General features: G+C 34.1%; 2 protein-coding genes across 3 annotated transcripts; one reads left to right on the top strand and one right to left on the bottom strand.

The window, feature by feature from the left end:
• The first annotated feature begins 845 nt into the window (after positions 1–845).
• LOC146916232 (E3 ubiquitin-protein ligase XBAT33-like) lies at positions 846–7,655 on the top strand. 2 transcript variants are annotated; one of them, XM_085718349.1, is made up of 11 exons: positions 846–1,340; positions 1,460–1,519; positions 2,456–2,527; positions 3,164–3,348; positions 3,954–4,114; positions 4,207–4,265; positions 4,585–4,631; positions 4,715–4,858; positions 5,654–5,745; positions 6,598–7,154; positions 7,256–7,655. In XM_085718349.1, exons 1-10 carry the CDS (start codon positions 1,164–1,166, stop codon positions 7,140–7,142), a joined length of 1,542 nt encoding a protein of 513 aa, XP_085574475.1. In that variant the 5' UTR covers positions 846–1,163; the 3' UTR covers positions 7,143–7,154; positions 7,256–7,655. The 2 variants fall into 2 exon arrangements, with proteins under 2 accessions (XP_085574475.1, XP_085574474.1); XM_085718348.1 differs by having other exon boundaries at positions 6,598–7,158.
• A 2,692-nt stretch (positions 7,656–10,347) lies between these two features.
• On the bottom strand, positions 10,348–12,568 carry LOC146916231 (CEN-like protein 1). The gene is made up of 4 exons (XM_085718346.1): positions 12,324–12,568; positions 11,734–11,795; positions 11,596–11,636; positions 10,348–11,206 (listed from the first exon to the last, which is right to left on the bottom strand). The coding sequence occupies exons 1-4, from the start codon at positions 12,519–12,521 to the stop codon at positions 10,989–10,991; spliced, it is 519 nt and encodes a 172-aa protein (XP_085574472.1). The 5' UTR covers positions 12,522–12,568; the 3' UTR covers positions 10,348–10,988.
• Positions 12,569–22,206: the final 9,638 nt, after the last annotated feature.

Raw genomic sequence — 22,206 nt, 5'->3', positions numbered from 1 at the left:
GTTGATATTTTAACAATAATCATCAATACCAATCCAACATCTTATATACTACCATTTGTCTTTCTATATTAATACAAAATATTCTCAAAATATGTTAAACAAATAATATTTATAGTCAAACAAAATCACTCATTTTAAAACAAAGAAAACACAGACTTTTGTTTTAACAAAATATATCCAATTCAAAAATCGACTAATTCAAAGTTCAATTTCATCGTCTAATTGCATAATCGTCCATTTAAAACAAAGAGAGAAGAAAAAGAGTAAACCACCAAATTAGTCTTTTGTATTTGTAAGTCACTCTCAAATTAGTTCCCGACTTTATTAATATTTCAAGGGTTAATAGTGCTTTACCCCCTGTAATATAGTCATTTCCGGTTTTACACCTTGTAAAATATTTTTTTTTTTGATTTACCCCTTTGTAAAATATTTTTGTTTTGATTTGCCCCCCCTAATAGGTCATTCAAAAACCAATTTTTTTATTTTTTTTCTTCAGAAATTCAGGTTTTTGAATGACCTATTAGGGGGGAAATCAAAACAAAAATATTTTACGGGGGTAATAAAAAAAATTATTTTACAGAATGTAAAACCTTTACAGGAGGATAAAACACCATTAACCCATATTTCAAAATACTGTTTGTTTTTGTCAAAAGTTTCTTACATAAAGACAAAGATTCAATTGAAAACCATTACAGAGATTATTTTGAAATATTAATAGAATCAATGAAAATTTAAGCATAATTTACAAAAGCAGAGGCCAAATTGAAACACAATAGTACAAGAAAGTCAAAGAACACAGAAACAGAAGAAAAGAAGGTAAAGTGAACCTTCATTCTCTTTCCCTCTTTGTTTTTTTCCTTCACACAAAAAACACCATTAACAAACAATAACCCACACATTCCAATTTCCAAGTTCCAAACCTTTCAGTTTCACCTTCATTTTTTGTATCCATCAGTAAAAGACACAACTGTCTCTGTTTCTTTCTGTGTTGCCACATCACTCTCACACATCAAACTTTTCATTTTTCATCAAATCAAAAACACCCCATTAACTTTTTTGCTTATAAAGTTTTCATTTTTATTCAAATTAAAAACACCCCATTAATTTTTTTTGCATATTTATTGACCCTATTGTTTTGCATAGAAGATTTTTTCATCAGAAAGATGGGAAATTCTTTTGGTTGTTCAGCTTCTGGTGAGAGGTTGGTATCTGCAGCAAGAGATGGTGATTTGGTTGAAGCAAAGATGCTTTTGGAATTCAATCCCTGTCTTGCAAAATACTCAACTTTTGGTGGTCTTAATTCACCTCTTCATTTTGCAGCTTCTAAGGGTCATAATGAGGTTTTTGAATATACCCTTTTGATTTCTTTGTCTTTTCATGTCTTAAAGTTTATGTTTTTAATTTTACCATTTTGATTAACACCCTTTTTGATTCTTTAATGTTTTGGTGTGTTTGTTAGATTGTGGCATTGTTGCTTGAAAAAGGAGCTGATGTGAATTCAAGGAACTATTGTGGGCAGGTAAAATTTTAATTTTTTGTGGCACTTTTTGTTTGATTTTATATATGGTGGTTTGATTGATTTAAGTTTTATGGTTATTGTGTTTGATTTGATTGATTTTCATGATATGATTATGGTTTCAAGTTGGTCGTCACGATCTTTGATATTGAGGAGAGTTGTAGGCAAATGCAGCCGATGCGGCTCCAATCCAGGTCGCATTGCGGTTTTGGCTACATTAAAACCATTATATTTTGGACTAATTTCCATCATATCTCGGTTTTCTTTTATATATGGTGGTTTGATTGATTTAAGTTTTATTGTTATTGAGTTTGATTTGACTAATTTTCATGATATGATAACGGTTTGAAAGTCGGTCGTCACGATCTTTGATATTGCGGAGAATTGTAGTTTGATGTGGCCCTAATCCCGATTGCATTGCAGTCTTGGCAACGTAAAAAAACCATTATATTGTGGCATAAGTCGTGGTCGGAGACCTTTATTTTAACCTGGATATGATTAATACTGGTTGGTGAATTCCAGTGTTGAAAAATGGAGTAACGCCGTGTCATTTCTTATCCCTAGTTCTTGCAATTAAAGGGATAATGGCGATCAATTGTGATTACTGTTCAACTAGAAGATTTCACAAAACCCTTATCACTTAGTTTTCGACTTTTTGGAAATATATCCATTGTCTTGGTCCTAAAATTGGCTAGTTACATTTTTAAGAGAATTTTTTCCTACCTTGTCTTAGAGTATCATATTGGTGTGTGCATTATGATTCTTGACAGATCAGTGGATCTGGTTCTTGTTCAAAACATGTCAGCATGATAATGTGAAGGTTTCAAAAAAATTCTTTCAATGCTTAATCTCCTTTTTGTTACATATATATGATTGCCTAAGAATATGATTTGCTAAATGAGATTTTAATTTCGGTTTAATTTGATCCTTTATTTATAGACAGCTTTGATGCAAGCTTGTAGACATGGTCATTGGGAAGTTGTACAAACCCTTATGCTCTACAGATGTAATGTGAGTATTACCGTCCCTTTTCTCAGTCTTTCAGTTATAATATCTGATGAACAATACAAGTTGAAGGTTGAAAGCATGTGTTGGGTGGGATTTGGATTTTCGTGTTTAAGTATATTTTCATATTTACATGGTCAAAATTTCATTCTGAGAATCATGGTTATCAAATCAAGATTCAAATTGTGAATTGGATTACCTATTTTCTGAATCGTGAATTGAATCTTATTGTGAATCGTAAGATAAATTACCAATAAAATTCTATTATTAAGTAAAACTACTTGACACAGAAAAATTATAAGCTGATTTCATCTACAAATCTCAAAATTATTCACGGTTCAAGTCATAAAGTAAAGGACAAAAGAAAAGTGACTGTATATAGAAATCTGACAAATAAAAGGCTGGCCACACCAAGTTTTGGTAGTGAATAGTGATTCATTAGAATGTATGAAAATTCATCAAAGTGAATCGTGTTTTCATTGTAATGAATCTGATTCAAGATGAGATTCATGTCCAAAATAGACACACACACACACACACACACACACTAGAAATTCGTATCGATTGGGTTCAATTTTGATTGAGTTGAGATAGGGCGTATTGTGATGACCGTGTGTCAAAAATAACTAGATTAAATTACAGGTTATGAAAGCAGATTATCTAAGTGGGAGGACAGCTCTTCACTTTGCAGCTGTTAGTGGGCATGTAAGATGCATTAGACTTGTGGTGGCTGACTTGGTCCCGAGTGCTCCTTATGAAACTCTACATGCTCGTCTGGATGCTGATGTTGGTGATGGATCAAATACAAAAAGAAAAAACGAACAAAGGTCTGCCATTCCTCTTCATCGTGTAAATTTCATCCTATATTTTATGTTTAGCTGATAGTGTTGTATGACTTATATACTTTCACTGTTTTTGACATGCTTATCATAAAATGATCTTTATTTTCATTTCAATAAACTTAACATTTAGTACATTCATGTTTTTTTCTTCTACATTTTTACGCATATGCATTCACACATTTAGTTACTACAGTAACAAGTAACAATTATTTGATAAAAATACTATTTGCAAAAGCCATGCTTAATTTTTCTTCGAGTCTTCATTACATTGATCTTCTTTTAGATTTAGTTTATATTAATGATTTAAAGCCCGACTATCATGGTTTTAAATTGTGGTTGCGGTTATGCTGTGAACTTTTATGTTTCAGCGAAATACGGAGAAATATGACCGATGCAGTTAAAATTGCAGTTAGAGTTCTCAAAGTATTTTATACTACAGACACTATTGCGGTTACGGACAACAATTTAAAACCATGTTGACTATAAATAGTGTTTCAATAATTTCTTGCTATTTATTTACTTCATGCTGGTGCAGTGAATAGTGTTTCGATATTATATTCTTGCTATTTATTTACTTCATGCCGGTGCAGTGAATTGTCCAAGTTTGTAAACAAGACAGCAGATGCAGGTATTACTGCACTTCATATGGCTGCATTGAACGGGTATTTCGATTGTGTACAACTGCTACTTGATCTTAATGCAAATGCATCAGCTGCAACATATCATTATGGAACATCAATGGATTTAATAGGTAAATCTTTTGTTGAAGATGATGATAAGCATGTGTTTTTTTTTTTTCTTCCCTCCTACCAGAAAATTACCGATGTGCTATGATTAATATAGGTGCTGGAAGCACTCCATTGCATTATGCTGCTTGTGGCGGAAATTTAAAATGCTGTCAGGTAAGAGTTTCTTTAAGGTTTTCCTCTTATATTAGCCTAATTAAGCACTTTCAGCATAAGTGCTTATGCATAAACTATTCCTATAGCTAAAGATAAAATAAAGTCAAACTGAATCATATAAGTTATAAGATGTTTTCATAAGCTATCCTAAAGAGCCTGTGGAAATAAGCTGAAAACTGCTTATAGACATGTCATAAACTGTTTCCATTAGTTCTCCCAATTCCCAAATAGTTTCATAAGTGTTTATATTAGTAGATAAGCTCAAATAACCTAATCCAAACAGGCCCCAAATCTTTTAACGATGCTCTTATTTTCTCAGATCCTGCTTTCAAAAGGTGCAACTCGGATGGCTTTGAACTGCAATGGGTAAGATATTGTGAATGGAAATTGAAGCAGATTTTTTTCTAGCTCTATAACATAAATGATACGAATTTAATTTTTCCCCTCAGGTGGCTTCCACTTGATGTTGCTAGGATGTGGGGGCGTCACTGGCTTGAACCATTACTGGCACCGAGTTCTGATACCATCATATCATCATTCCCTACTTCAAATTATTTGTCTTTGCCCCTCATGAGTGTGCTCAACATAGCCAGGTATTTTTATAGTCAATAAATCTATAATAAAAATTACAAACGGGAATAGCTATCGAAATAATGTTGCAAAATATTGGGAACTGTAATTATCATAAAAAAAAACAACGAAATAGTTTTGGGATGATGTGAAAAATAGACGTGCATCATGGTAGTCAAAATCGGGATCCAGCATGTAGGATCGTACAATTTTCTGATCTTGGTGGCTACACCCGAGTCTGTACCTGTGCAGAATCGGTTTGCCACTCAATACCTTAAAAATGTGATTTTTGTGATTTTGCACTCCCACTTTGTGTACGTAGCAGCTGTAGTTCATAGCCCAGGTTTCACGCCTGTCTCTGAAACCCACTTTTTGGGTTAAAACCCCCTAAAACTTATATCTACAAGTCATTTCTTCCAAACTAGCCTTTAGTTGTTGTATAACAATGAACCAAGGAAGAGAAAGCACCAGCACTGCACCAGGGAGCAATGTTGAAGATGAGAACCGGTGAAACTGGCACACAATAGAAATGATAAGGGATTTGTTTTTGGTTAGGAAGAAATGCTGAGATAGAGTTAGAAGTCTAAAAAAAAAAAAACTTCATTTAGGATATGCGATCTTCTCAGATTACGTTCCAGAAATATTATTGGGAACGTCTAGAGTTCCGGAAAATCATAGAATTTGTGTAATCCTATTATATGATTCTCGAAGCACAATTATTTTCCCTGTTATATGATTCTTGATGTTGTCTGATCCTAAATATTTCTGTTATCTTCTCCTGATGCAAATGGAAATAAGATTGATTTGGATTACTGCAGGGAATGTGGATTGCATTCTCCTACAACCTCAGCTAATGAGATCGACTTCTGTGCTGTCTGCCTGGAGAGGCCATGTACAGTGGCCGCAGAAGGTACTGGATTCTAAACTTTTGAATATCTGTATATTTTGTTGCTTATCTACATGAAAATATTCAATGAACTGCAGTTCTCTTAAAATGAGTAAAATGCGTTGTCAGATATATCATCCCATAATGTTATAATCCCATGTTTTGAGAGAGAGATAGGAGGGTTCTCATTCTCTTTGAGAACGGGAAGCTGAGTTTTTGATATTATTGTTAAAGTGTCCCACATTGGATTAGATATGACTTAAAACTGAGTTTATTAGTGGGAGACTTCTAAAAATGAGCTTATGAAAACAGGGTAAATCTGGTTTTGAAAGGACGAGTTAGGCCTAGTTTAAATTTTAAGATGATATCAAAGCTTATCCACTGTAGATGTCTAGTCATCCACTATCAGGTTACACTCTAGATGTCTAGTCTTTAATTTGAGGGAGTATTAAGAGTCCCGCATTTGATGAAATATGACTTGTAAATGAGTTTATGAGTGGGAGACGTTCCTCACCTTACAAGCCGGTTTGTAATAGGGAGACATTGAGTTAGGTCCAATCCAAATTTGAAGAATTATTAAACTAAACGGAAAACGTATTTTATGAGATGCTAAGCTAATATTTTACACATGGACCTAACGGAATGGGAGACCATGTTATATATTAGTTTTTATTTGTTCCACCTTAGTTTTATTTTTTATTTTTTATAAAGCTTATATCCTATTATATGTTCTACTTTTAATATGTACCAAACATAGACCTAAATTCATATTTTTTATGTCATGCGCCGACTTATCTACCTAAATGCTAACAGTCATTTGTCTTACATTTAAACATCATGCTTAGTGTAACTGATCTCAAGACTTTTTCCATGCAGGATGCATGCATGAGCTTTGTGTAAGATGTGCACTCTATCTTTGCTCTACAGCCAACGTTTCTTCTGAAATGCATGGCCCTCCTGGTTCTGTCCCTTGTCCCCTTTGTCGACATGGAATTATCTCTTTCGTCAAGTTACCAAGTTTCCAACCAAAAGAAAATAAATTGCACGCGTCTCTCAGCATGTGTACACCATGCATACAGCATCCACGTGACATAGATCAATCCTCTCTTTCTCATAATACATCGGAAATTCGAAAAAACCGGGTTGCTTCTGTTTCTTCCGAGATGCTTTGCCCTGTCACCTGTACACCATTTCCATCTGTAGCAATTCCTCTATGTACTTGCAATGATGGTCCTTGTCCGCCATTTGAACCCGGTGAAGATGAAACACAAGACGAATCACCTCGTGACTCACAAGCTTCGGCAACAGATCAGGATAAAATGGAAGGACCAAAACTGGTGAAAACAACATGTTCAAGTATGTTTTGGGGTAGAAGAAGTTGCAGCAGGGAGAACCAATGTAATTCAGAAATAAATGCATGATTGATTCAATAGGCAAGTATATGATCGTTCTCTTATGGTTAAATATGTTTTTAGGCACTTATAAAATTATGACTTCAAACATATTTAACTCTTCTCATCATGTGTGGATGCAGTTTACCGTCTTAGATCAACAGTGAAGTCCACAGTTGTCTTATTATGCAACCTCAAATAGTGAAATCTAGTGGATGCATATACCAAGAAGAAACCAAGCTTCTTTGCTTCTGTTTTACTGCAAAGTCTGCATACTTGGTGAAAGATAATATTCTTGCGTTTCAGCATTCCTCTTTTTTATTTATCAGTTATGATATTTAGAGAGAAATTGTAAAATTAGTTGTTATTGCAATTGGATTTCATTTTGCAATATAAAAGATAGGTTTTAGGTGGTGACTGGGTGAGTGCAAAAACTAAAGTACCTTTCTGTTTTAGCATATTTATCAGATTAGTAGGAGGTTCTGTATATTTTGTTTATCATGAATTTTTATAGGTTTATAAAGAACAAATTTGAGTACTAAATTGTTGTGTTCGTGAGTTTTTCCATACAATTTTTTAGCTTTGTAGTACATTTTTTTTTTTTCATTTGTTTTAGCTTGTTTCTTCAGTAACTTATGCTTATAGTCTGCATGGAAATGGCTGTGGGAAACTTAATTAAGTTCAAGATGGAATTAACACCATAGAAGATAAAACCATGCAGAGTTTATTTCACTTTTTACACCTTTTAATCTGTGAAAATGAACTGAAAGATAGAAAAGTAGCTGCCACCATTCAATTGCAGTGATATTTCTTGCCTATATATCAATATTTCTTGCTATTATGTAGTGATTTTTAATAGGGTCTTGCTAACGAGTGCCCCTGAGGCACTCTTTAATGTGATTACTGCAGTTGTTTGTGATCATAGTGTGGCTGCAATTAAGGACTGCATTTTAGAATCATGGCTAATGAACATTTTTTTTATGAAATAAATTTTTTATTAGGGGAAACACTCTTATGCATGGTCAAGGAGATTCACCAACGGGTTAAGATTCTCTCCATTTTCTTTTGTCTCCATTTGTTCCATCGTTATAATATAATTGGGGATTAAGATCCTCTCCCTTTTCCTCTGTCTCCATTGCTATAGTTTTGGAAATATAAATGCAAAGTGTGCATTAAATGAGTCCAAATTTTTTTATACACTCGCAAACATTTAAGAACTATAGTAATGGAGAGGATAAATGAAGAGAGGAAATGGGGAGATCTTAACTCGTTCTAATGAGTTAAGTTCATCTCCATTTTCTTGCGTGTGATTTGAAGGTCTAATTATATGTGGCAATTGTAGTTGTTTGTAATGAAAACTCTCGAGTGTGTGTGTCCTTCGCTATTTAGACTAATAAGTGTGTGTTTGGTTTCCCGTTTGCAACACACAAGAGTACGTTTGCATGCTTCCTAATACTTTTTGCCGCAATTTTAAGAAGCTCTAAATACTAGTTTTTTCGTTAACGTGATTTTTCCATCAAACACCGTTTTGCAAACGTTGTAGCAAATAGACACTAAGTAAAATTAAAGAAATTTCATTTTTTTCTACTACCAAACAAAAAATTACCTTACTTTTTTCTGTGATCAATCAGAGTGCATGTTCATGTTTATGCCATGGAGAAGTATATTATGCTGAATCATGTATGGCTAGTTGGATACTACCCCACATGTTACTTAGTCTTACTATCAATATTGTCCAATTTCTCAGGGATTGGAAAAATTCTTTGCTCTCACAAATTATTAGCAATCAAATCCAACTAATTATATGTTGGCACGTTTGTTATCTGTATCCATGGAAAAGTAGACACGTACCTTTCCTTTAAGGGCATTATTAGGTATTTTGCTTGTGTTCTGTCCCTTCCTTAGCTTTAGTTTTTTTTTTTTTTCTTTCTATGATTTTGTACAGAATATATTCACATCTAAGTCACACTTTTTGAAGACATGTAAGACAGAATATAATTCAGCAATCATATACATGTGCTTCATTTCCATTTATACTCACAATACAGAGGAATACACTTTTTTATTCATCTGGAATTCTCCTTAACCTGGACGTACGATTGTTCCATTTTAATAAAGTTGTGTTGTTTTGACGCATACATTTGACATGAAAATTTGACAAAAAATTTAAATGGTTAAGATTCTCCTATTGTTAATTACATTCAACGAATGATTAATGGATATAACAAGTGTCTCTTTAACCATCTGCTTAACGTAATTAACCATGATTTTGAGTGTTATCAACGATAGTTTTAAACCTCTTGTTGGGGCACGTGTCTCCAGAATGATAGAGACTTCCTTCATTGGAAGATGCACTATTTGAGTGTGAGTTGTTGGGGAGTCGCCAGGCGACGGGAGAAACATCAAACCCAATGCTTCAGGACCACAACAGATGGATACATTATACATATATCTCCATCAAAAATCTTAAGACATTAGATTAATGAGTCACCACTGTTATATATTTACCCATATTCACGTGCGATGTAGGACAAAATGACTCACACTTTAAACCCAAAGATGGTATGGATCATAATGAAGGCCCCCTCGATCTTTTTTTCTCATTCTTGATAGACGGTTCTTCAATGTAGTGCATACTATAATCAGATTGTTTTTTTATCTCGATTGTAAAATTTTAGTTGATACTTAATAGTATGAATTTGGCTAAAAAGTTGAGACATTCTAACGATCTCATTGAATGAAAAATGGACATTCGCCACCATACCTTTCCCTTTTTGAAATCGTCATTAACTCACCCTTCTCCGAGTCATTTTGAGCAAAAGGAGAATCCTAGATCTTATATTCGTTCATCCGCTCCCACAAAGGTTGTTCAAGGTTTTGCAATTTCGCAACCCTGTCGTGATGGAGTAGGGTTGTGGTATTCGTCAGAGGAGAACGAGGAGTGACGGTTCGAGATGGTTGCAATAGAAACTTATCACAAGATTGTGAAGACTTGGTTGCTAAGATTAAAATAGTTTGATGCGAATGATTTGAATATAGAGGTGGAAATATAGGTCGGAAACTCTTTCTTAGATTAGTGTACTAATTTTATCATTTGTACCAAAACTTATAATTTTTTTTCTTCATAAGTTAGAATATCTCTTGTATTCTCTATTTCTTATTCTTAGTAAAAAGCAAACATTACAAAATAAGTCCAGCTTTCAACATCTGCAACAAAAATAGAATAATTCTGATGTTTCTTTTCCAAGAAGATTTGTTTTATAAGCTAATTTCCAGAAATAAACAAATTTAAGGCATTGTTTGGTCCACAAATTCAATAACTTACAAGCAGTACAAACTACAAAGTACATCAAAAATATGTGCCACATTTTAAACACCAGCTAGCTCTAAGGTTCCTTGTGAACTATCGCGATCGCAACCACGTCACAATTCTTAATATTACATATAGTTAACTTATCGTCGAATATAAATTTGCGATTATAGTTGCGACCACAATACATAAACATCGAAAACTTTGATGCAGCAGTCCCAATCGTAACCTCAAACCACTTCGCAAACCCTAAGAAATAGACAAAAAAATAGAGTGGAGTATAGATTTCAACAAAAATCTATATCCTTATTTCAACAATGACAAACCCTAAGAAAATATATTAAACCGAAACAAGTTTTATTCACCACATCCTTTCAGCTTCACTAATTGATAACAAGTTTAATAGAGATGCACTGTTGGCGTAAAATATAGTTTCACACCGACATCCAACGAGAACTCACATTATTGCCACGTAATGTAACTCCACTTTGTATCCGTTGGATTCTCATTGGACGTCAGTTTAAAATTAGTTTACACCAACGGTGCATGTCCCATTTTTTCATTGATCACCTTCTTCTTGCTGCAGTTTCTCTTTGAGCATTGAAGTAAACTGCAGCAACAGGTAAACCAAGGTTATTCTCCTGTGAGAATCTCCTTGTGTTGAAATTGTCTCTAGAAGATGGGGATCTCACTGTTTGTCTCCTTCTCTGCTTGAACAAGATGAAGACATATCTATGGATTCCAATCACTGGCTTTGGATTCTCATACTCCACAATCTCATTTCCTGCATCAAAGTTAATTCCCTTTGTTAAAAAATTAAATTATAATTACCATTCTTTTAATTAAGTTACATTTTGTGTGATGCAATTTACATGTATGGTTGTAAAAAGGTTTGATAAATGAACAATTCTAATTCAATGATTTTTATTATATAAATTGAAGACTTAATTATGTCACATTATTTTGAGACTAGTTTCATATCCATGCACATATGTAATAAATTATGAAAATGTTAAAATCCTCATGGTTGATTTTCCAATTGAACTCAAGTTGTTTAAATCCTCAAGTTCTTAGTGGTAAAAGTATATCTAAAAGTAATAATCCTTAGATTAACAAATATAGAGAATAATTAATTAAGGTTATATTGATCCTAGGATAGAGAGAGGGACTAACCAAAAGAGACATCTGTGGTACCTGGAATATCTGTAACCATCCTGGCAAATTGATAACACCAAGTTGATAAGAGGGAATAAATTGATACAAAAAAATAAATAAATAAAGAGATGAAAAAGAGAGTTTTATTATACAAACCAGTGGAGATGTTCCCTTAAATGTGGATCACTAGGACTAGGAGCATCTGGGTCTGTCATGATCTACAAGTTCCATCATTTGGTATATTAATCCTATGTTATTATCAATATATAAAAACATATATATATGTATGCATTCATGTCTCATGTTCTAGCCACTATAACAAATGTTTTAGAAATCGGACCGAACCAGTTAGTTCAAACAATTAAGCGGGAAGCAGTAAGTTCCTCGGTTTGATTTGATTACGATTATACCTTATTCTCATTGAACTGGATTTAACCAGGTTAAACCGCAGTTGGTTCAACCGGTTCTCATCTTTGCCTTTTGTTATTATTTTTTTTACTTTTAAAATATTTTATTTATTCATTTATTTAGTTTTTTTACTTGAAGGTCTCATTAGTTTGATCTTCAATCTGATTTGAAAAGAACAATGATAAAAAACATGATTTGGAAATAAATATACTAATAAAGGTAGTTAGTTAGGTTTTCCAAATCATCAAAGCCGATAGATACTTCGCTAATGTAACATATGGTAAACAAAATAATTGAAACCTTATATTTTGAAACATATGAATGAGTGAGTAACTTACCAAAGTATAAGCAGATCTCATGTCATCACCACCAATATCAACCCTTGGTTTGTTCATAACAAGGGAAGGCATTAACTCATGACCATTTGCAACTTGCTTGGTTGAATATGTCACATTCATTCTTACACTTGGATTGAAAATGTCAACAACTTCTCCTATTACTCTTCCCACAGAAAGTGGTTCCAATGGCCTAGACATGATAACTCACAATGAGATGTTGCAAAGATAATAATTTTTTTGTGTATATTTGTGAAGTGAGTTTTTGAAGTAATTTATAAGCACAAATAACATAAGAATATTTTACTCCCTCGGTCCCGTTTTATCTAAGCCAGTTTGGTTTTTCACACAGATTAAGAAAAATATATAAATAAAGGGGAAAGTGGAATATATTGTATTGGGAATGATGAAAGTAGTATTAATTAGAGTTATATTGTATTGGGAATGATGAAAGTTGTATTGAAAATTGAAATGACTCAGTTATTTTGGGACACTTTTTTTTAGAAAATGGGTCAGATATTCCGGGACGGAGGGAGTAATAAGGGGGATAATGAACTTGGCTTGGTTTTAGAAGCATAAAGAAAGATTCCATACATGTTTTTCCTATTTTGGGAAAGGATGTCCATTTAAAGTATCAAATTTGTATTATTCAACATTGTTAAGGGGAACAAGTTAGATACTATATTGGAAATAGAATGCTTGATGTTTATAACATATCAATTTTTATGTATGATTTTAATGGAAGAATCTTCAACTTGTCTATGTCGTATTGGATAGGTGAGAATGAAGAATTTTGCTTCACTATTAAATAATATATCTTTCGCAAATGTGAATTCAACTTTATGGTAAGGTGCTAAATTTGCTAAAACCAGGTTAATATTCATTCACTCATTTAGGTATTGTGGACTTTGAGATTGATTCCAACACTGTGGTGAATAGTCTCTATGGCAGGAAAAGTGATGTTACTAATTATAGTGTAGTGATTAATGATCGTAGACGCCTGATAACTTCTGATTTAGTAACCTCTGATGTTAGGTTCATTAGGAGACAAGTCAACGAAGCCGGTCATAGTTTAGCAAGGTTGGCTCCGTGTCATGCTAGTTTCCGTATTCATATTAAGATTCTATTTTGTATCTCTATTATTATTATAAATTAAATGCACTAATTTTTTTTAATAAAAAAAACAAAGTGTTTTTAAAAGACAAAATATATTGAATCTCTGCACCTAAGAACAAGGCGTGCGAGAAATAGATATGAGAGTGCACCACAAAAGCATAAAAATAAATACAATATAAAATACCAATAAAATGTTTTGATTGGTTGTGCGTACAAAATTGTTTTGGACTGATAACCCACCACCATTAAACTCATACCAATATAAATTAAATGTCAACATAAATCGAACTCTAAATATCTCTTCAGTAATTCTCATATTATGTTTGTCAGCTTTTCTTTTCATTTCTTTTTCTTTCTCTTCTCTATCTCCAAGGGATTAGGCTTTGATCTTTTCTCTTGTAATTATTTTTCTGATTTCTTAATAATATTTTTATGAATAGGCCGCAAACGATGGTAGTTTTTGGGAGGTGTCAATCTAGTTAGAATGTCATCGGATTTATCCAAAAAAAAAACTCTAAATATCTATTTCAATCAATTTTTGTTTTTCTTTCGGGATATCTATATTTCGAAGCAAACATTAGAGTATGATGATAGCAATATTTCTAGTGATTTTACGTGTGTTTATGTTTATATTTGTTTTTCTTTCGGGATATCTATATTTCGAAGCAAACATTAGAGTATGATGATAGCAATATTTCTAGTGATTTTACGTGTGTTTATGTTTATATATATATAGAGCATGATCCGTTGACACCAAATATTATCCGTTGATTTTATTTGATCCGAAGATTAATATTTGTCCACTTAAGACTATCATGCACCATATCTTATTGTGGTTTTTCTTTCTTAATTTGTTCTACTGGTTTCTCTCTTCTCAAAATCAAAGGGATATTTTGTTGCCATTTTCCTATCCTTAATATTTGAAGTTGCAAGTGGCATGATCTGTGTCATATTAATTTTTAAATTGTTTTTCGTTCTATCTTTTTTAATTTGCACATATAATTACAAAAAACAAGAGGCCATCTTGAATAGCATAAGATTAAGAAGAAGAAGAAAAAAGTGCATATTTTAGTCTTAAGTGAACAAATATTAGTCTTTGGATCAAATAAAATCAACGAAAACTATCACACCTGGTATCAACTAATGCTGACTCATGTATATTATCTTTTAGCTCAATTTGATTTTATATTTCTCTCCAGCAACATCCCTAAAAAAAAAAAAAATAATTCTCTCCAGCAACAAAATAAATAAAAAGCTACTCACGAGTTTTATTAAGTAATGAAGATCAAGAAAAATATCGCAATACCACAAAACTTGTTATAAGTATTTTTTTAATTACTCAGCTGCAAAATTTATGGGCACTAATGCACTATATATTGTTCTTTAATCTAACTAGCAATCTCATCGTCATCAGAAGATTAAGCACCAGAGTCATCAAAATTAAAATCTGGAAGATATATATGTCATTGTTATCACATTTGTTAAAGTTTAGAGCTTAAGCAAACTCGTTTTACCATGTAAAATTGATTGTACTAATTTACCTAATATCATAACATATAATACAATAAATGTATAAATAATTTGAAATTTCTGTAAATTACAAGTAAAAAAAAAAAAAAAGACTAACAAAATCAAGCTAAAAATGAACCAAATGTAAAAATTGAGATGAAAATAAAAAGCTACTAGAGTATACCAAGTCACTACGAGTGAAGTTAACTCGAACCAATTCAAAATTAAAACCTAGACCTATGGAATTGTACGATTCTAGAGTTAACTTGAAATTTTAACAACCTTAACTGTTATCATAACACAAAACTTAAATGTCATCAAAGCAACCACAATCATCAGAGTATTTCAAGTCCTTGCCCAAATCGTCAACCGTTAACCAGTTAAATTTCCCAAAGACACCAGCACTCGAACCATGATCATTTGAGTATTTCAAGTCCAAAGGGATCAAATCTGGCACATTTTCTTCCATACATCCATCCTCCAAAGAACTATCCTCAAGACTCTCAAGAACAGGTCCATCAATTAAAATCATACCACTCTCAATCAAATCACAAACATATTCAACCGATTCTGAAAAAAGATGAAGATATATTTAACTTATCACTCTTTGAGCCATTAAAAAAAATCATAGTCTTAATAGAAACAACAATATTGTTCATGACTTCAATTTTTTATTTTATTTTACCTTCATAAGGTCTTGAAGCCATTTCTGATGCATTGATAGTTTCCAACCATTCACTAATAGTCTTGACGATAATTTGGAAGTTATAATCATTCTTTTTTTCATCCATTGCCTGCACACAATTGTAGAGACTAGTCTCTTAAATTAGACGACAATGAATAACAAAACTCATAAAGATTATGAATATAATAATTAATTATGAATATAATGAGAAAACTCTTTAATACCGGAAATCATTTTAAGAAATTAAATAAAAAAGAAATAAAATAAATATTTCTATTTTAAAGTATTGAGATTCACTTTAATTAAAAAAAAAGTAAAATAATTACGAAACAGTTTTATATGAAAATCTCCGTAGCAAGCAAAAATTCCTTGAAAAGACCTTCATATCCTCACAACATCCAAATAACTGTGTTTATCAATTTATTAAAAAAAAAAATGGTGTTGATTAGTAGTGATTCATAATCAACAAGGGTTAAGATCCTCTCCATTTAAGTATTGTGCAGTTTCCCTAGGAAAAAAAAAAAAGACAATTATCGCACAGTTAGTATATGTAAAATAAAAATTGCTTTTGTCGCTTGTGTCTTTTGACTCATTTTCAAATAACAATTTCGTCTTTTATATGAAAATTATATGAAAACATGAGTGAATAACAATAGACTTAAGCCCTAAGAACTCATATCAAAATAAAATAATATATTTAAATTTGAAAATCCATATGCAAATTAATAAAAAATAGTCGTACAAAAAGATCAAGAACGAAATCGTTACTCAAAACTGATCTTTTTATGTTGTGAGGTGGTTTACAGAGCCTTCGTGTGTTTTCTTGTTTAATTCACCATTATAATAATAAAAAACGGTTTTTTTCCTCTAATAAAATAAAATTGTGTTTTTTTAAATTCATTTTTTATCACAAATAATTTAAGATATTGATTTTTTCCATTCCAAATGTTGAAATCTTCTTATAACCTGATTTTGACTAAAAAACTTAAGAAATAAATAAATATATGTAGTACGTAGAAGGACTCACAATGATGTTGGATCAATGGAAGGAACAACGGTGGAAGGCAGAATTTGATACGGAAATGACGGCGACGGAGGGGATGAAACCACGGCAATGGAGGGGTTAACAACAACAAAGGGGTCTACTTGCAAACACTCAATTTGAGATGGATGTGGTTAGAAATGAAATAAGATATATCTAATTAGGTTATCGTTGCGAGGTGAGACTTATATAGAGAGAAAAAATGTGCAAATGAGCAATTGGACGTGTTATTTGGCTTGACGCGGCCCAAAATTCCAGTTGAGAACAAGTATGATTGTATAGAGTATATTTTTGTAGATCCTCTTTATTAGAGTATATATTTTTTCTAAATTTGAAGATAAATAGATACATTTTATCGACGTGTTGAAGAGAATATGTATCTATTTAGGAATATTTTATTTGGCTGAACGTGTTGTTTTATGAAGAAAAATTTATAAACAAAGATTATTGATTATTAGTTTAAAAGAGTACATAAATTTTAATTATTTAATCTAATATTTGAGAATTAAAAAACAAGCGGAAAAGAGGACAAATCTATACTATATGTAATATATAAAGAAAATACATAATTTTAGGATGACTTTTTCGCTTTCAATTATACCCTTAAATAAATTTTTTATATTGTTGGTGTTATTGAAAAAAAAAAGGCTTAAATGCAATTTTGATTTCTTATTTTCAAATTTGTTAACTTTTTAATACCCCATTTTTTAAAACCACTTTTTTGATCCCTCTATTTAAAAAGTCAACTAAAAATTTTGATCCCCCTTCCTTCAGAATGATGTGGTGCCTACATAGCATTGTGTACATGTTCCACCATTTGACACCTCATCTCCTTTTTTTTAATTAAAAATTATACATTACAACGATCATAAAATTTAATAACAAATTAATATTGAAATAAAAGAAATTGGGAGAATAAACTGAGGAACCCTAACTATTCTTATTTCCAAATTCTCAGATTATCGATTCACAGGAAAATATGATCCGATTATCAAATTTTTTCATTTGCACAAAGTATTATATAAATAAAATGTTCATAATACAAATATATTGTTGAAATGACAAAAATCTTGTTTGATTTTCTTCGACTTATGGACAAATGATAGGCCATTCGGCCGGGTTGGAAAGAGAAGCAGCAAAAAGCCCTTCTGGCTTGAAGGCTTTACAACAAAATAACTAAATGGGCAGGGTCACCTTTTCTTTTACAAGCATTGTTGTTATTTCGTTTCCCCTGAGTCACAGAGTGACACTTTTGTCTTATTATCTGCTACCACTATATAATGTAGGCTCTAGCCACAACCTTAATCATTGAGGAATGAAATGTCTTTTTATTATTGTCTTATTCCTTTATTTTTGTGAAAGTTTTACTGCAGAATTCTAGTTTATCATTTAGCTCATTAGTTGTAGAATAATTGAATCTATCAATTGGTGCTTTCATTCTCCCTCTCCATGCCTCCCAAACCACCAAACCCAACCAACAAAGATTTGGAAGATGCTGTTCAAGCCACCCATGAACACATCAACACTTCTATCCACCAATTCAGGAATGAAATGGATGAACGTTTCCTCACCATCAATACCAACATGGACGATCAGCTGACCTCACTTCACTCTAAGATGGACGAACAACAGTAGACCCAGGACCGTCGCGCCGCTTCACAGGATGCTCGGTTCGACTCCATTTCCTCCCAGCTTGCAGAATTGATGCAACAGATGCTGAAACAACAAACCACGACGATTTCTGCTCAAACAACTTCAGGTATCGTTTCCTCATCCACCGACCCTATCATTTCCACTGTCTCAACCCCTCAACCATCTGTTGTTATTCCGACAACCTCCAGCCCTTTCATTATTCCCACCACCACAACAACAAAAGCTCTTGTTATTCCTACAAGCACCACAACCACAACCGTTCAAACATCATCTCCAACGACAAAGGCTCTTGTCATCCCTACAACCACCACACCCATTCAAATACCATCTTCGCCAGTAGCCCCCAAGTCATTACACCACTCCATTTAAATACAAGCACAACCGTTACACCCTTTTAATCTACCACAACCACTCAATTCCCACTTTTTTCACAACCCTTCTGCTACTCCTCCCTACCACCACCGCCCCCATATCCGCCACCATATCCACACAACAATTATAACTCCACCTATAATCTCAACAACCAAGCTTCCCCCTTCTTTAATTCGAACGCCTCTCCTCTACACTCACACCCTTACTCATCGTACAACTCCATTCCACCATTTCGCACACCCAAATTAGAGTTAACCAGCTTTGACGGTTCTGCCTCTATTGATTGGTTGTTCCAAGCAGACCAGTTCTTTCAATTTCATCAGATCCCAATAGAACAACGGTTACCTATGGTCAGTTTTTACATGAAAGGTGAAACACTCAGCTGGTATAAATGGATGTTTGACAATCATCAGCTATCCGATTGGAGCTCTTTTACACGCAACCTTGAGCTACGCTTCGGACCTTCAACCTATGAAAATCACCAGACCGAGTTATTCAAGCTGCGTCAACAAGGTACAGTTGCAGAGTATCAAGCTAGTTTTGAAAAACTTTGCAATCGGGTCATTGGGCTCACACCAGAAGCAATCTTAAACTACTATATATCTGGCCTCACCGCAGATATCCAACATGAAATAGCTGTCCACAAGCCCAAAACCATATCCGAAGCAATTGGTCTATCCAAATTGTTGGAAGCAAAGCTTAAAGACTCTAAGCCCAAGTTCATTAAGAACTTTTCACACCCTCAGCCAAACAACAGCCGCAATATCCCTACCACACAATCTTCCACACCCAAAACCACAGCCTCTCCAACTACAGTAAACCTCAACAAACCCAACAACAATACCCCACCCATTTGTAAAATGACTTCGGCCCAAATGCAAGAACGCCGAGCACAAGGTCTATGTTTCAATTGCGACGAGAAATTCATTCCAGGACACCGTTGCGCAAACCCCAAGTTTCTTCTTCTCCTAGAAGATTAACCAAACGAGTCCTTGAATGATGAACAAGTTCAAGACCTGGAAATCCCAAGTGAACATACTGAACTCGAGGAGTACTATTTTCAACTCTCTGCAACAAAGAAAAACTCTTCCCAGCCACTTCGTTTCACTGGCAGAATTGGAGAACTTAGTGTGCTAATCCTTGTTGACTCGGGTAGCAACTACAATCTCCTACAACCTCGTATCGCCGCACACCTTAAGCTACCTTCAATACCTTGTCCATCATTCTCGGTCATGGTTGGAAACGGGTCCAAAATTCAATGCACTCAACGCTGCGCACAAGTTGATGTAACCATTCACCATACAGCCCTATCCATTCCTTTTTACCTCATGGCCTACCCAAATGTTTTTCAACCCCCCCATGGTTTACCCCATTCCAGAACCTATGACCATCACATCCCTCTCCTTCCCAACACTTCCCCTATTAATGTCAAACCTTACCGTTACCCTCACTCTCAAAAGGAAACCATGACCAACCTCATCCAAGAAATGCTTCACGAAGGTATCATCATTCCAAGCAATAGCCCTTATTCATCTCCCGTTTTGTTAGTTCGCAAAAAAGACGGATCATGGCGTTTTTGTGTAGACTTTCGTGCCCTTAATGCGGTCACCATTAAAGATAGATTCCCTATTCCTACCATTGATGAGTTGCTTGATGAATTAGGTTCTGCAAAGATTTTCACAAAAAATTATTTGCGTTCGGGTTATCATCAAATTCGAGTAGCAAAAGAAGACACACACAAAACAACTTTTCGCACTTTTGATGGTCATTACGAATTCCTAGTAATGTCGTTTGGTCTATCGAATGCACCCTCAACCTTCCAATCCACAATGAATGATCTCCTACGGCCTTATCTACGTCGGTTGTTTTAGTTTTTTTTGATGATATTCTAATTTACAGTCAAAATCATACTGATCACATGACTCATCTACACATTATTTTTGATTTACTTGACTCTAACAAATTTGTTGCTAAATTGTCCAAATGTGTTTTTGCGGTTCCTATCGTCAATTACTTGGGTCACATTATATCTGCAAGAGGCGTAGAACCTGATCCAGACAAGGTGCAAGCCATTTTAGACTGGCCAACACCACGTTCTCTCACCGCTCTAAGAGGATTTCTTGGCCTCACTGGTTTTTATCGACGTTTTGTACGTCACTATGCTACAATCACTGCACCACTCACTGATCAATTACGGTCTACAAAGTTTAATTGGAATATACATGCAACAAAAGCTTTTACAGATTTGAAAGAGAAAGTAACACAGCGGCCGTTCCTTGTTCTACCGGATTTTTCCAAGACTTTTGTAGTAGAGACCGATGCCTCTTCAGTTGCGATCGGTACTGTTCTGTCACAAACAGGTCACCCATTAGCCTTCTTCAGCAAAAAAATGTGCCCCAAAATGCAGTCCTCCTCAGTCTATGTGAGAGAAATGTACGCCGTTACTGAAGTAGTAACAAAATGGTGTCAATATCTTATAGGAAGGCATTTTCACATCTTTACAGATCAGAAGAGTTTGAAAAACTTGTTAACACAAAGTATTCAGACCCCAGAGCAGCAAAAATGGGCCTCCAAATTATAAGGTTTCAGTTTTGAAATATTTTATAAACCAGGAAAATCTAATCAAGTAGCAGATGCTCTCAGCAGAAAATTTACCTCAGAGGATGCGGTATTGTTAACCATGATCTCGTCCCCAATCCCAGATGTCTGCACCCAATTACAACAGCACTACACTCAAACACCAAAAGGCCAGCAGCTCATGAAACAATTTGACAAAGAGCATTCAACAGCAGAAGGAATGAAGTGTATTCAAGGACTCCTATATTACCAGGGAAAGATTTTTATACCTGACATTCCAACATTACGAAAGGCTTTACTGCATGAATTCCACTCAACTCCCATTGGAGGTCATTCCGGTGTCAAACCGTCTCTGGCTCGCATCTCTGCTTCATTTTACTGGCCTGGTCTCTCAAAAGATTTCAAAGCCTTCATCAAAAAGTGTCTAGAATGCCAGCACAACAAGTACTTACCTGCAAAAAAACAAGGATTTCTACAACCATTACCAATTCCAAAAAAAGTATGGGATGAACTAACAATGGATTTTATCACTCACCTCCCAAATTCTTTTGGTCATACTACTATTTGGGTCATTTGTGATCGCTTGACGAAGTATGTACATTTTCTAGCATTACCATCCAAATACACGGCCCCAGATCTGGCACGCCGATTTTCGGTGGAAATCAGCAAACTCCACGGCATTCCAAAATCTATTGTCTCCGACAGAGACCCGCTTTTCCTCAGTTCATTTTGGAAGGAGTTATTCCGCGTCCAGGGCACTTCCGTTACGGTACCGCATACCACCCCAAAACCGACGGACAATCCGAAGTTGTTAACCGTTGCTTAGAGGCATATCTCAGGTGCTTCACTAGTGACATTCCCCAACTCTGGTACAAATACCTCCACTTAGCTGAGTTCTGGCACAACACTTCTTACCATTCCTCCATCAAAAT

Source organism: Medicago sativa, chromosome 6 (assembly GCF_051527215.1).
Source record: "Medicago sativa cultivar Bolivia chromosome 6, Bolivia_mono, whole genome shotgun sequence".
NCBI lineage: Eukaryota > Viridiplantae > Streptophyta > Magnoliopsida > Fabales > Fabaceae > Medicago > Medicago sativa.
The sequence above is the reverse complement of the archived record's forward strand: the minus strand, read 5'-3'. Positions and strand labels throughout refer to the sequence as shown.